General features: G+C 35.3%; 1 protein-coding gene across 2 annotated transcripts; it reads left to right on the top strand.

Moving 5' to 3' along the window:
- The first annotated feature begins 516 nt into the window (after window positions 1-516).
- Window positions 517-11328, top strand: tmed2 (transmembrane p24 trafficking protein 2). Of its 2 annotated transcripts, XM_056467182.1 has the most exons (5): window positions 517-822; window positions 1727-1919; window positions 7838-7858; window positions 8415-8522; window positions 10896-11328. In XM_056467182.1, exons 1-5 carry the CDS (start codon window positions 643-645, stop codon window positions 11018-11020), a joined length of 627 nt encoding a protein of 208 aa, XP_056323157.1. In that variant the 5' UTR covers window positions 517-642; the 3' UTR covers window positions 11021-11328. The 2 variants fall into 2 exon arrangements, with proteins under 2 accessions (XP_056323157.1, XP_056323158.1); XM_056467183.1 differs by lacking the exon at window positions 7838-7858 and having other exon boundaries at window positions 518-822.
- Window positions 11329-15405: the final 4077 nt, after the last annotated feature.

Raw genomic sequence — 15405 nt, forward strand, 5'->3', positions numbered from 1 at the left:
ATGACAAAAATCAACAAATCTTTTAAATATAGTATAATTTTTAATTAATCACGACAGTAAAAAATTAACAACTTTGTTGTATTTTAGACGTTGCAACAGACTACCATAAAATACACAGATGTATATATAAGGATAATATATAATACGGATACGGAAGTACAGTCAATATTTTCTTCTTTATAAGAACGTTAGACGTTATATATTAATAAATCCTTAAAATTATACATTTAAGGCAATAACTTATAGTGTTTCTGTTGCAGTTCAGATTTAAGGTAATGACTTATTCCTAAATATGAATTAAAGCAAGCTTCAATCGTACATATTTACGTTTGGGTACATTTTCTATGTTTTATTTCTTAATTTATTGATTTTTTAATGTATGTATTTGTTTGTTTATGTGTTTGCTTTGCAATAACCCGTTTAACAGCAGCACTTTGACGTTTCAACGCCTCCTCTTTTTTTTACAAACGCGAACTGCGTCCGGCGTCGTCGCCTTTTTGTCCCTTCAGGCGGCTCGTCTAAATCTTGACGTGGCATCACCAGTAGCGCAGCTAGCGCTTGTCAGTCTCCGCCTTTATCGGCCCAGCGCGGTGTAAACTCTCTTTTATGGGTTTTACTCTCCATTAATTCACCGCACCAAACATGTTTACGTTCTCGGAACTCATCGTTCTCCTTTGCGCGTTGTCTTACACGGCGAGCGGCTATTTTGTGAGCATCGACGCGCACGCGGAGGAGTGTTTCTATGAGCGCGTGAACTCGGGCACGAAGATGAGCCTGATGTTTGAGGTCGCCGAAGGAGGATTTCTGGACATCGACGTGAAGGTGGGTATTAAAGTACACCCTCAGTATTATTCCATATTATTTAATAATACGCTTGTTTATAAGCAGCCACTGTAGGATGTTTGCAGGTGTCGCTGTCTGCTTAGCAGATGGTGGATAAATCCGGAAGTGAATTCCTGTCTGAGAGTGATTATTAGTGCTTTAGATACTCAATTATACATTCGTCTACATATTATTTAGACTACTTATGGTCAAAGTATGCAATTTTGCATTCCGCAGCTCTTAGTTAAACATAAGAAATAGTCTGGTGTTACGATTCTCTTTGTACATTTGATTTGTGTGTGATTCTGTATACTTATAATATGTGATATTATTTATATAGAATATATAATATTACATGATATAGGAATGATACCGGCTGTTTCCCATGTTTTGTGTTTGTATCTTGGTTGAAGCGTCAAAGGTGACACCTGCTTTCGCAAAGCAGACGTCATTTATAAGGCGTTTTAGTCCCTTTATTTTTTAAGGAAGAACGATAGAAGATAATGTGTTAATTTACTATGTTTTTTTTTTTAAATCAAAACAATGTTTCTGTGTTGTGCCAGTTAAAGGTGAGTTTTACCTGATGTACTGGATTGAGGTGAAGTTGGTTTTATGTTCGCACATTCAGACATTCTCCTTAATAATATAATTTCATTTAAGAATTATTTGCCAATTCTTAATAGTAAAATCATATTAGCAGCCAATGACTATCAAAGTCAAACACTGTTCAGTCAATTAAATAGTTCTAATGTTGATTTGAAGTCATACTTGCATGCGGTTTCAGACCGAATATTCAAAGTAGCGTGATAACCTGAGACACGCTCCCTATACTGTTGATCACTGAATGATTGTGCGAATATAAAACCAACTTTCCTCAATAACATGCATTGGATGTCTTTAACAGATAACAGGTCCAGATGGAAAGCAGATCTATAAAGGAGACCGTGAGTCTAGCGGGAAGTATTCTGTAGCCGCTCACATGGACGGAACCTACAAGTTCTGCTTCAGCAATGAGATGTCCACCATGACCCCCAAGATTGTGATGTTCACCATTGACATCGGCGAGGCGCCCAAAGGACAAGACATGGAGACAGAGGGTGAGCAGACACACTGACCGTCATCTACTTCACTTTTTTTATAGAGTGAATCCACACTGATGTTTTGAAACTTTCCGCATGAAGTGGGCGAGGGAAGTTTATGGCCTTCTGGTATTTAAATGAGTATTCAGGAATTAACCATAAGTAGTCAGCCAGGACAAGTTACCCTTTTACATCTGGTTTTAACATGCATTTAAATGTCTATCTGGTAACCACTTGTTCAGATTTGGTCGAGACTCTACGCTCTTATTTGAGCACATTCATTAGAGAGCTCAGTGTGACTCAAAGTCGGGTTGCCATTGGTAGTTTTACAGTACAAAATCTTCAAAATATTGTACAATACAGTATACTTTATAAATACCAAACATTGTTTTATGTGCTGTGGTTATGCTACTTGAGATATAATAAAATTCCACTGTACACTACATGACAAAACTCTTGCTGTCAATCCCAATTGTTAGAGCAACAAATAATAACTTGACTTATAGTTGATCATTTGGAAAAGTGGCTGAAGGTAGATTTAATCATCTGATGAACTGCATCCCAATCATCACAAATACTGCATAAGACCTATTGGAAGCCGCATGAACTCAAGATTCTTACAGTAATCAGTCTAGTTTGGGGTTACATTCAGTATGGGGGCGTGCGAGAGATCTGCAGAGTGGATGGCAACATCAACAGCCTGAGGTATCAAGACATTTGTGCTGCCCATTACATTACAAACCACAGGAGAGGGCAAATTCTCCAGCAGGATAGCGCTCCTCATACTTCAGCCTCCACATCAAAGTTACTGAAAGCAAAGAAGGTCAAGGTGCTCCAGGATTGGCCAACCCAGTCACCAAACATGAACATTATTGAGCATGTCTGGGGTAAGATGAAGGAGGAGGCATTGAAGATGAATCCAAAGAATCTTGATGAACTCTGGGAGTCCTGCAAAAACGCTTTCTTTGCCATTCCAGATGATTTTATTAATAAGTGATTTGGGTCATTGCAGAGATGTATGGATGCAGTCCTCCAAGCTCATGATGGAGTCAGACACAATATTCATTCTGTTTCCACTGCAGCATGACTTTATATTCTATACTGTACATTATTTCTGTTCAGTGACAAGACTTTTGTCTAAGCAGAGTCAGACCTTACTGTCCTAATTAAATAATTAAAAATCAAGGCATGATCATATTTTATTGTGGTAAAATCAGTGTAATCTAGAGGCCTTTGCCTTTCATATAAGCCACTTCTGATACCAAATCATCAACTAGAAGACTTTTGTCAGGTAATCTATGCCGTTACTCTTCTGCTAAGATGGATTTTGTTTACAAACTTGAGTTAAAGTTATTAATTTTCTTTAATCCTAAAGATAAAAAAAAACAAATTGACAATTCAAGGTGTTGTGATGCTATTTATTGTGTTTGTTCATCTGGTGTAGTATCGTATGTTTGTTAAACACTATTCGAAAGTTGGCAGAAATATGCAGAAACTCAGATTTTTACATATTGTTAAGGCATCATTCAGTCCGTTTATCAATGGACTGTCAAGTGGTTCTACGCTTTAATGATTTTCTTTCTTCTGATAAACACAAAACAAGATATTCTGAAGAAAGCTGTTAACCAGCAGTCATTGACATTCGTTATGGGAACAAAAATATGAAAGTTAATGTCTAACATTCTTCAAATTATCTTCCTATGCGTTTAACCCAAAAAAGAAACTCAAACGGAAGAATGAGTAAATAATGACATCATTTTTTATTTATTTTTTTTTTTTGCCAGGTGAACTGTGCCTTTAATGACTGTTTGTTCTAGAACTTAAGCTGGATTTATACTTTCGCCTGGCGCCGCATTGCGCACCTCCATTGACTGCGAGCGCACCTCGTGAAACGAACAAGGATTTTATACTCGCCGTGTTCGCCATTGTGATGTTCTTTAAAACGACAGGGTCAAAAGAAACTGACCGTAAAGACAGACGGATAAACAGAAGTATGAAGTTTCCAGAGCTACGTCATATCATTAATATCATCCAATGCGTTTAAGCGAATTATTTTTTATAAATTATTTTAATGATTATAAAGATTTTATAACCATTCAAGATTTTTTTTTTAATCAAGCTTTGATGCATCACTTGCTTTTGTTCATATCTTGGACATTTTACCTATTAAAGTTTATTAAAATATTAATAAAAGGAGAACATGAGTTACTCTACAAATGTTTTATTATGGCAAGAATAAAAGCAAAAAGAACACTTACTAAATAAAATACAATTTTTTTTTTTTATTATTTTGTTTATTTAGCCCACTCCACAATTCACACATTACTGTCTGGCTAGTTTCTGTCCTATACTTATGCTAAATAGGCAATAATGGTCCAACATTCCTGACCCTTATCACCAGTATAGCCTCGAAAAACAGACCAACAGTATATTGTAAACCGAGAGGTTCAAAAATTCCTTTCCAGTTATCAAAGAAATGATTGGTTCCTTAATTTATAGTTTTGTAACTAATACATTGTTTTAAGTTCAAATTTGTAATATATACATTAACATTTAACATCAGTGTTTAACCTATGAACGGTGGAAAAACCTATTTCTGTAATTGTGTACCTGTGTCTCCACTTTTGCCATGGCCTCTTTTGGTTTTAACAAACTTTTCCTTCAGGTTTTTCTAAACCTTTTCACAAAAACTTTCTCCTTTCCCACGGCTGTTGCAATTTCTAGCCAAGAATTGTTGACCATATGGTTATCTCTATGATCACGGATCACAATGATGTCTGTACAGTCGTACTGTTTCAGACAAAATCTCTTCAGAGTGTTTCAAATCCAACTAAAATCAAATGTACCAAAAAAGGCAGTGCGCAGCGCCAGCCGAAATCATGTCACGCGCAACCAAGGCGAACATCCGCAAACTCCGCGATGACATCACATTCGCTGCGCGAACAAGCAGACACGTTGAGTATAAACCAGGCTTTAGTGACATGGCCAAAAAAATAATCTCAATTGTGATATACAGTATCTTATTTAGCATTTTTATTTTCTCTGAAAAAAAAAAAAAACACGTATATTTTTGTGTAAATTAATATACATGTATGTATTTTTTTCTAAACTCTCCTCCCCAATTCTGTCTAATGAAACAATGTTCATATCACAGGCTGTGAAAACAAATAGAATTAATACAATTAACTACTGCTATGCTGCACATTTTTACAATACATTCTGCAATTATAACATTACTATCAAACAAAAAATAATGCTTTAGCAAAGCAGATGGTAAATTAACTCACCGATGTTAATTACCCCATTATTGTAGAATATTTACAGTTGCTGCAATCATATAAATACACTTGTAGGTTTAAAGATCTATATATGATTCCACATTATTCGTCAAACAACAAATGTATAAAGTGTAGATGTCTCAAACACATTAAATAAGGCAAGTAGCTTTTCTGTCAGTCAGAGCCGTTTTAAATTATTCATATTAACCGAGTTATTTTGAAGGCCTTAACATAAAACATGACTTGCATATTATCAAAGGGAACAAATTGGTTTATGTACTTTCCCCACAGCAACTCCTTTTCCAAGTTTCCTCATATCAAACCATTGTATATTCATTTAAAAGGTGTTCGCTATATATCTGTAGATGTTACTATATTATATGTACTCTATATTCTGCCCAGCCCTAATTTAAACTCAAAAGCTGACTCACACTGCAAATGATTGAAAATGAACAAATTTGAAACGTTTTAGACCCTGACGCTGGTCGTCTGCATAATATCCTTGTGTACTTTACTGAAGACGATGTTAGCTATCACTGCATGAGGATAAAGATGAGAGAGAATGAACAAACGCTTGTCTGGAGTATTTGTTCAAGTTATGTAGAATGTAAGAATAAAATGAGTATCATGACATTCATATTTTTCTAAACCATTATCAAAAGAGAAATAATAATAGCAATAAAAAAACATGTTTACAATAAACTACCCCCCTCATCCATACATGGTGTAATGGTCACAAATTTTGTCAAAACATTTCCCATTTTAAAGTTACGTAAAGATACAGTTGCAATGGCTGATGATGATAATAATAAATAAAAAACAACAGTGTCCAGTAATGATGCAGAAAGTACAAATAAAAATGATAAAACATTGAATTTAAGTAATAACATAAAATAAGTAACAACTACAACAACAAAGGCAAAACTAACAATTATTATACCAAATAATCAATTATTAAATTGTATTTATAGCACAATGCTGATAGATCTAGCCTCCTTTGCTTAAAACGGCATGATTTCGTCTACATTCTGTAATGTCAAACAAAATCTCGTCACAATTTTTTTTTTTTCACAAGACTAATGTTGAGGTGAAATTAGAATAAAAGTATATCAGTAAATTTGGTTGTAAACGGGCTCAAATATGCAAAAACTATCACACTTTTACTACTTTAATAACAAATCACTGCACAGACCAATTATAGGTTTTGTTATTAAGATAGGTCAACTTTTTTTTATTGAGAGATTACACACAATTACAGAAAACGTTTACAAGTGTATATAAAAATCCTGCACATTTTATTTATGCATACAAAATAAAAGAGAATATTTCCTTCCATGATTATTGAATATAAGTTTTTTTTTGTCTACTTGCGTTACACAGAATCTAAGTATACCTATGTGAACCAATATCTAAATTTACAGAAGAATTCTTAGTCTGGAATTACAGAAGGGAAAGAAAGAGAACAAAGTAGCATATACACAAACTTAAATAAAATAGGTCAGAGCCTATGGAAGAAATGACACCCTATAAGTCAACATTTTATATCGTGATTTAAAATTTTTTTTTTTTTTTTTACTAGTTTATTGCAAACGATAAAATATTGCCCTCCTCTACTCAAATCTCTCAGTTTAGACTGATGAATTGAGTCTACATATAAGTATTATTCATGCTATTCAATTGCATGTCCTCCTCATTGATTGTTTAATTTGCCTCCTCACACACCAATGAGATATGTAAATTGGTAAAGTATGTAAAACAGCACAAGTATATTTCTAGACCGGTGTACTGGTGTATTAAACTAATTTGCGAAGGTAAAAATTACTGAGTCAATGAGGCGGAGAGTCAGCACACAGCCACTGACGCAAGATTTCTGGGAATCCAGTTCTTTTTTTTTTCTGTTGTGGCCTCACAGCTCCATATGGTACGGTTCCCATGGTCATGGAAAACCTGAAAGGTGTCAGAGAGCTTTCAATGATGACTTAACTGGAAAAGAGTCATAAAATAATATAGAATAGTCGTCTTAATTTCTCTGTCAAATTTTATGTCTAGTTTCAAAATCTTCAGTAATTTTTCAATGTTCATTTGTGCATGTAGAAGACATTTATGCATGTAGTGTATGTAAAGTACACCAACCTTAAGTCATACACAACGAAAATGTCATGTCTGTCTGTTCTAAATGCAGATTTTGCACTAGTTCCCTTGTAAAATTATAATTATGTTCTGTTTTATGCTTTTAAAATGACACATGCATGGGTTTGATTCGTGCAAGAGATATTTGATGGGTTTTTTTATTCCATTTTTTTTTTTAATTCCCCAGAAGTCAGCTAAATATGCATTTATTTTTACTTATTTAATCATTTATTTAAAGATTTTTATACTTCGAGCATTTTGGGTGTTTTTCCTGTATCCTCAGCAATTTTAAATCTGATGATTTTAATATTTAATTTTATATTAAATTTTTCTATTTATTTTGTATCTTCTCTTATTGTAATCTGAAATTGATATTAAGGTTGGATGTTGTTAATCTATATTGATGTTGCCATGAAATAGCCGTAAGCTGTTAATGTGGCAATAAAGTAAATAATTGATTTAAAAATGTATAATTTTACTTGAGTCATGCTCTTTAATGCTTAACATGACTTTTTTTTCCCTATCCAGGAGGTGGTGACAGCTGGGATGGTAGGAATAAGCTGTACAGTAGATGGTTTTAACATCGGTTGAGCTGTCAAATGAATTCTAACCGCATTTGCACCAGTGTGAATAAAGAGCGTGACCAATTAACTAAACCTTTTCTGACAGATGTGCTCATAAAAGTGGTTTATAATGACAGTGTGAACATTGAGGAATGAGCTGTGGGTTTTATTGTGGTGATAAAATCCTAATATGTTTTATCTAAGATGTTCGTTTCACTTTCTCATTGCCTGTTTTGACCTTTTAATTGAATTTTTAAATATTTATTTCACCAGAAAATCCTCTAGAGAATTTATAATCTGTCTTTATTTAGTATTTAAGTATGTATTTTAATTTTCAACTCAATTAACTGAAGTATTTTCAAAGTGTTTTTATTAATGGTAAAACAAATTAAAGCAGCTTTTGACATGTAAACTTGTGCATGTGTGTGAGGTGTTCACATTTAATTACAAACTTGTGTATTGCTGTTTTTTTCTCATTTGCATGCACATCATGTGTCAATTCCCATCATCCTGAGTACAATCCTATTCAATTTTATTTCCAGCTCATCAGAATAAGCTGGAGGAGATGATTAACGAGCTGGCGGTTGCCATGACAGCAGTCAAACATGAGCAGGAATACATGGAGGTCCGAGAGAGGATACACCGTGCAAGTAAGTCTGATCCTCACTGATTGTCACCCATCCTAGATTACGTAAAAAAAAAAAAAGACATTTGCCGCTTGTTGAAACTACTTATTTAAATTTAGCTGAAACGACTCAATTCTAGAGATTTATCGGGTTGACAACTTGAACGTTTTATGTTCAGCCCACTTAAATTTGTAAAAGCCGCCTCACTTTATATTAAGTGGCCTTAACTACTATGTACTTGCATGTTACTTTGTGTAGGTCATTACTTAATAGTGTTGTCACGATACTGGAATTCGATACCAATCGATACTGAAATTTTACAAACGTCCATTTCCCGCTAAGGTTTGAGCGCTGTTGAGTGCTTTCTTAAACAGCGCTGATAGGGCTGGGCAATTACTCGAAAAATAATCAAAAGGACTTTCAGAACCTCAATCTAATTTTCCGTGTAGAATTTTTTTTTTCTTTCGATTATTTTCCCTGCCGTTTGAAGAGTCATGTGACCTCGCTCTGTTAAGGCTGATTAACAGTATACTTCTGCATCGAGAGCATACATATGGTCAGGCGCAGCCTTCACGCTGTCGCATACGCATGCACCTCTCAAATTTACCTACACGTTGCGACGACACGTTGAGCAAGCTCTGTGATTGGTCGATTTAGTAGTGTTGACATGCGTGGGCGGTGTGGAGAGCCGCGGGACAGCAAAGAGCACCTCGTTGGAGCGAGTGTTTACAAGTGTGGAGGAGCTCCAGATGGAAACTCGTTTTGTTTACTTTATGATTAAAGTTATTGCACGTCCACCGCTTCCAGCCTGTAAATTCGCGCTTCCCGAAATTTTACTTCTACATTTAAGGTAGCATTTAGAAAAAACAAAAAAACCCTTGACATAACCCGCTGCCAGTCAGCGTTTCAGATGTGTTATTACAGAGCAACACACAGCATGCTGAACCATAAATGCACATCTACTCACAAGGGAGGCGCCGTGGGTCACTGTGATCACTCGATGCAGAAGTAAAAATCAGCCTTAAAAGTCTGAGGCTGATTTATACTTCTGCTGCCACTTTGCAACCACATCTGATCTCTCTGGTCAAGTAAGATGATCGGCCTATTCTTGAGCCTTACTTTGCACTTAATTGACCATCATTGTAAGCTGCACCAGAGATGCCTTGATGGCATATTTTCCATTACATTAAAATTATTTACATTTGAATATTTGTTTACATAAGATGCAAGAAATGCATTGTTTAATCTGTTATTTTATTTATTTTCTTTCCAAAAGTGCAAGTTATTTATAGTCACTTTTTATAAGAAAAAACTGACTGTTCATTTTAGGCAATGTGTGTTTTAATTTGTTGTTCAACATTGATTAGATTTATGATGATCAATAAATAATCATAGATGGTGTGTTTCAATTGTTTTAAAATCAAGTAATGCACCCTTCATTCTAAAATCTCTGACTTGTAATATGTAAGCATATTTACTGTACAAAACTTGTCAGTGAAATATGAAGGGAAAAAAATATATTAATATCTACAATTAGTAGCTATGTGAATGATACATAAAATAAAATAATAACAGGTAAATACATTAAGTATGCATAAATAAATACAAATAAAGAATACTGACTTTCAGTTTTAATCTAAATAAGTTTAATCCTGTTCAATTTAACTATTTCCTGTAGAATCTATGACCCTAAATCAGAGTTTTGGACGGTATGGATAACCTAAATAAAAAAAAGTAGTGATTTCTAAATTTACTTTCACTTGTATTTCATTGCAGACAATTCAGCAAACATTATTTAATGTGTTCCTCGTGTTTATTTTTGTTTCATGTCATGAACACTTACTACAATTTTGGTTCTTGCAACACATTTCAAAAACGTTGTGACAGTAAAGCATTTAGCACTTTGTAATGTTGTCATTCCTTTTCACAACACTTAAAAGACGTTTAGGGATGAAACGTTTCAGGTGTAATTTTGTCCCGTTCTTCCTGCAAACTAGTCTTTAGGTGGGCAACAGCACGGGGTCTTCATTGTCACATTTTGCGCATTAAAATGTGCCACACATTCTCTAATAGAGATATGTCGGGACTGCAGGCAGGCCAGTGAAGTACCTGTTTCACACTGTCTCAACTTTTTTTAATTTTGGGGGTGTATGGCTTTAAAACGACCTACGAAAGGTTGCCAGATATTATAGAATTGTCCTTTTTTAAGGGAGAATCTGATTTCTTCCAATTACAAACTTCATAATTGTTTTGAATTGACATATCAAAAATGTCAGTTATTTTACCCCAGCTAAAATATGCACATATGATTCCCATCTGAATTATTCAATCAAGTATTGTTGTTTTATTTATTTGATCTCTGTATAACCTTTTGTCTTTTTGTGTTTTGCCCTCTAGTCAACGACAACACAAACAGCAGGGTGGTGCTTTGGTCCTTCTTTGAGGCTCTAGTGCTGGTGGCCATGACCCTCGGACAGATTTACTACCTGAAGAGATTCTTTGAAGTGCGGAGAGTCGTATAAAAGTCCCGTCGGTGTTCTCCAACAAACACATCGAGTCTGTGATTTACCAGTTTTACGAATTGGACGTCCAATTCAACAGATCGGAAGAACTTGGTTGTCCGCTAGTCCACCAGTCTTTGTTTTTATTCGCCCCAGTTGTAGACCAGCTTCATCGTTTTGGTTGCGAATTGTTAATTAATTGATTTTTGGTTCGTTTTAGCCCGGTTTTTGTACATTTATTTTGAACAGGCATCTTTTATTTTATGTTTTTGGCTTGGTGTTTCTTCTCCAGTACTGTTACAATTGCACATTACTATGAGAATGAAGTAGAGGTGGCGTTGTGGTGTTGCTCCATTGAGAGTGCGGTTTAGGATTGTATGGAATGGCATTATGTAATTAACCATAACACGAACAGAGCGAATGGGAAGTCTGAAAAAATGTCACCGCAAGCACATTTCATGTCATACTCACTGCTCATCATCACATTTAATTATGCCAACAACCTCCATGGCACATATTTAAACCTGATACTGGTGAAGCAGGAAAACAAAAATGACTGCTTGGTTATATTTGCAGATTTATTCTGGTGTGTTTTTAATGTTTAGGCAGGGTAGGCCCGATTTCTTTTCCTTCTCTCTATCTTCAGTTTCTTCACACGGGAAGTACTTTATGTAGTTTTGTACAATTTTTGTTGTCTGAACCAACTCCTACATGAATGATAAATGCAAAGTTATTTGGCTAAGACTACTGGGAAAATGAAAATAATAATTAAAAAAAAAAAAGAGTAAACATCTGAAGTTCAATGAGTATGTATGTCAAATATGAATTTGATTTAATAAACATGAAACATGTTCTTAAAATGTCTCAATCTATGGAGATCAGGATGCACAATGTGGAAACTTGCTCCAACATTTAATGAGCCAAGTTTTAATTGCATCTCAAACTACGTGTGACCATTTTAAGGGATGTAAACAAAAACAATGGTTCCATTGATTTCCTGTTTTATGTTTTTGTTTTTTTTAGCTTCCAAGAATCCAAAAAGAGCCACCGATTGATAATGTTATGATCGCTGTTTTAACATTAAGTTATGATTGAATTGCATCTTGTTACAGTAATGAAGTAGTTTGATAAGCAGGAAATGTTTTTCGGCTAATGACATGGTCACATTGAAATTATCTATACTGTACAAAAGTAAGACCTTTGTAGAGAGCTCTCTATATGAAGAGTTTAGATGCAAAAACTTCTTAATGCCGTCTGAAAGTTTCCTCTAAAATGAGCATTTTTATCAAGCTCCTGTGTGTGTGTGTGTTCAGTAACATCACTTTTATGGCAAAGAATAAGTCCTTTTCCTGGTCTTTAAAGTGAAATATCTCAACATAAACAAAGGAGGATGAGAAAAATTTTCATTTTTCATGGAATTTTCAGGCGGCACTTTTTTTTTTTTGTTCATATATTTAATTTTATACTCTATTCTCAAGGGAAAATTCACCCAAAACTGATATCTCTGTCAATATTTATCCAACCTTCGCTTGCCCAAACAAAAGAACAAGAAGTTTTTAAAAACGTTGAAAACCTGTAACCATTGACTTTTTATAGTATTTGTTTTTCCTACTATGGATGTCAATGCTTGCATGTTTCTAACATTTTTCAAATTGCCATCTTCCAAAGTTTGGAAGTAAAATTCTATTTAAATTTTTGGGTAAGCTATCACTTTAATTTTAGGTCTCTTGATTAAGAGAAAGAATACGAGAAATTTTAGGAGGAAAATGTTTCCAGTTTTCAAAACGAAATTACTCCTTCAAGCAAGGTGCAGTTTTATGCAAAAATTTGGCCACCCCTCTGTGGCTGCATAATTATATACTCTTTATTTATAAGATAAAATCACAGGGAAATGGCATTCGGTTTCTAAAGAAAGCTAGATAATGTGTTTTTCAGACAGCGGTATTGAGATGTGTGAAATTACATTGAAATTGAAAAATAGGCTATACAAAAGTTTGGGCACCCTCATTGTGTGGATTTCAAAACCTGTAGTCACTTCATGCTTACTGATTACAACACAAGTCATTTGAGTGAAGCTGCGGTCACACTAGAGTTTGAGCTTGCGGAATTCTGTTGTACGGCGCTAGGAAAAGGGGCAGGATTAAACAAGATGATTAGACATTTTTAAAAAACGAGCGATTGGTCCATGTTTTACATTTCTGTACAGAGGGGTCATGTTTTGATCTTCGATTGGTCTCATGCAATCATGTGATGTGATTTCGCAGGTCAGAGTTTACCAAGCTTAAACCTTCCGAACTGTGAAACTTAAGTGCAGGAGCTTGCGTTTCCGGTCTGACGCACTCACATGCGTATGAATAGAAGTCTATGGGGAGAAAAGTGCAGTGTGACCGCAGCTTGACTCTGAACAATCCCAATACAGGTGCAACCAATCATGAAAAAGGATATTTAAGATAGCTGATTGCTGGTTGTGCTTCTTATTGTGAACCTGGAAGTAGCAACGCGGGAACCTCAAAAGAACTTCCTGATGGCCTAAAATCTAGGATAATTCCCCAACATGAATTAGGAGAAGGTTGCAAAAAGCTATCACAAAGGTTTAAAGTCTCTATCTCCTCAGTCAGAAATATAGTAAGAAAATGGAAGGTCACAGGAACAGTTCTTGTGAAGAAAAGGTGTGCTAGACCAAGAAAAAATCTGAAAGGCGAAGAATGGTTAGAATAGTCACAGACAAATCACAGACAACCTCCAAAGAGCTCCAGGAACGTCTTGCTGCTGATAATATCATTGCACATGGTTCCATAGTCCAGCGCACTCTTCACAAAGAACAGCTCAATGGAAAGTGATGCAGAAGAAACCATTTCTGCATTTTGCCATGCAGCAAGAAGAGTCATTTGAGGTATGCAAAGGCTCATCTGAACAAGCCTAAATAATTTTGGAAAAATTTACTGTGGACAGATGCCACAACCATAGGCGCTTTGCATGGCAGAAGAAGAACACAGCATTCCAGGAGAAGAACCTGCTCCCTACTGTTAAATATGGTCGAGGGTCCATCATGCTGTGCGGATGTATGGCAAGCACCTTGTCAGAGTTAAAGGTTGAACGATTCCACCCAGTATCGGCAGATTCTGAAGAGCAATGTTTAGAAATTAGTCAAGAAGCTGAAGTTACTCCAAGGTTGGATGTTTCAGCAGAACAATGACCCAAACCTCAGTTCCAGATCTACCAAGGAATTCATGCTAAGATACAATGTTCTAGAATGGCCATCCCAGTCCCGAGATCATTGAAAATCTATGGATTGGTTTGAAAAGAGCTGTTCACTGGCACCCATCAAACCTGACTGAACTGAAGAAATTTTGCAAGGAAGAACTGTTCAGAATGACTCACCTGTAGTTTTCTAAAATAATAATGTGCATCGTAATATCAGGTGTCTTTCAGTACTTCCCAGACTACTTTTTCTGCCCAGGGGATCTCATACTGCCTCTATAGGTCTGGTCCATCAGGTGTTTTTTTTCTGCTGCTGCTTTTTTACCCCCAGATATGATATTTCTACAGTAGCAGTGTGTCTGGGATCAGTATAATGCTGAAAAATAAAACTACAACCAACAAGTACTTTCTAGAAGTAATGGCAATATATTATAGCAGAGTTCGGGAACTTTTTTTTTTTTTAGCAAAGAGCCATTTCTGATTTGTTTTAGCAAGTTAATTTTATTAAAGAGCCATTGGGGTGTATCTCATATCATTTCTTTATTTATTTCCATGCACAACTCAAAAATAAACAAAAATGAAGCATCACATGTTGAGCAAGTCCATAAATGAAGAAAGTACAATTTATAGAACTTTTCTCTTTCGCCATCACCACTCATGAATGCTGTTTGAATTTACTTGTACGAGGTGACCATAAAAATGTAAATTGCTTGCCCTTTATTAGTGTTGCGATTCAAGTTAATCCACAGCACCGCTTTCACCGAGTTCTTATTAATTTTGCTGTAAAAATACATTAAAAATGGAATTAAAATTGTATTTTCGACAGGAAACTGATTTTTAGTGACAGTTATAGTTTTTAAGCTTTAAAACATTGAAGAGAGACAGCTAGAGAGCCACATATTTTTGGTCAAAGAGCCACATGTGGCTCCCGAGCCATAGGTTCCCTACCCCTGGATTATAGCCTGTGTAATTTTCACCATTCATCCCCATCAATTCAGACATTATTTCCAACACCACTGGCAGAAATGCAACCCCAAAGCAGGACAGAGCCTCCATGTTTCAAATAAATGAATGAAAATGTGTGTATGCGATATATTTCTTCATTTGCCAGACCATAACCAACAGGCTGTCGGAGTTGCTGAGGTGTAATATTGATGCCGTATGGTAGTATATTTTTTCCTTAGGGCATTTTTTGCCAACTTGTT

This window comes from Danio aesculapii, chromosome 10, assembly GCF_903798145.1.
Source record: "Danio aesculapii chromosome 10, fDanAes4.1, whole genome shotgun sequence".
Classification (NCBI taxonomy): Eukaryota; Metazoa; Chordata; class Actinopteri; order Cypriniformes; family Danionidae; genus Danio; species Danio aesculapii.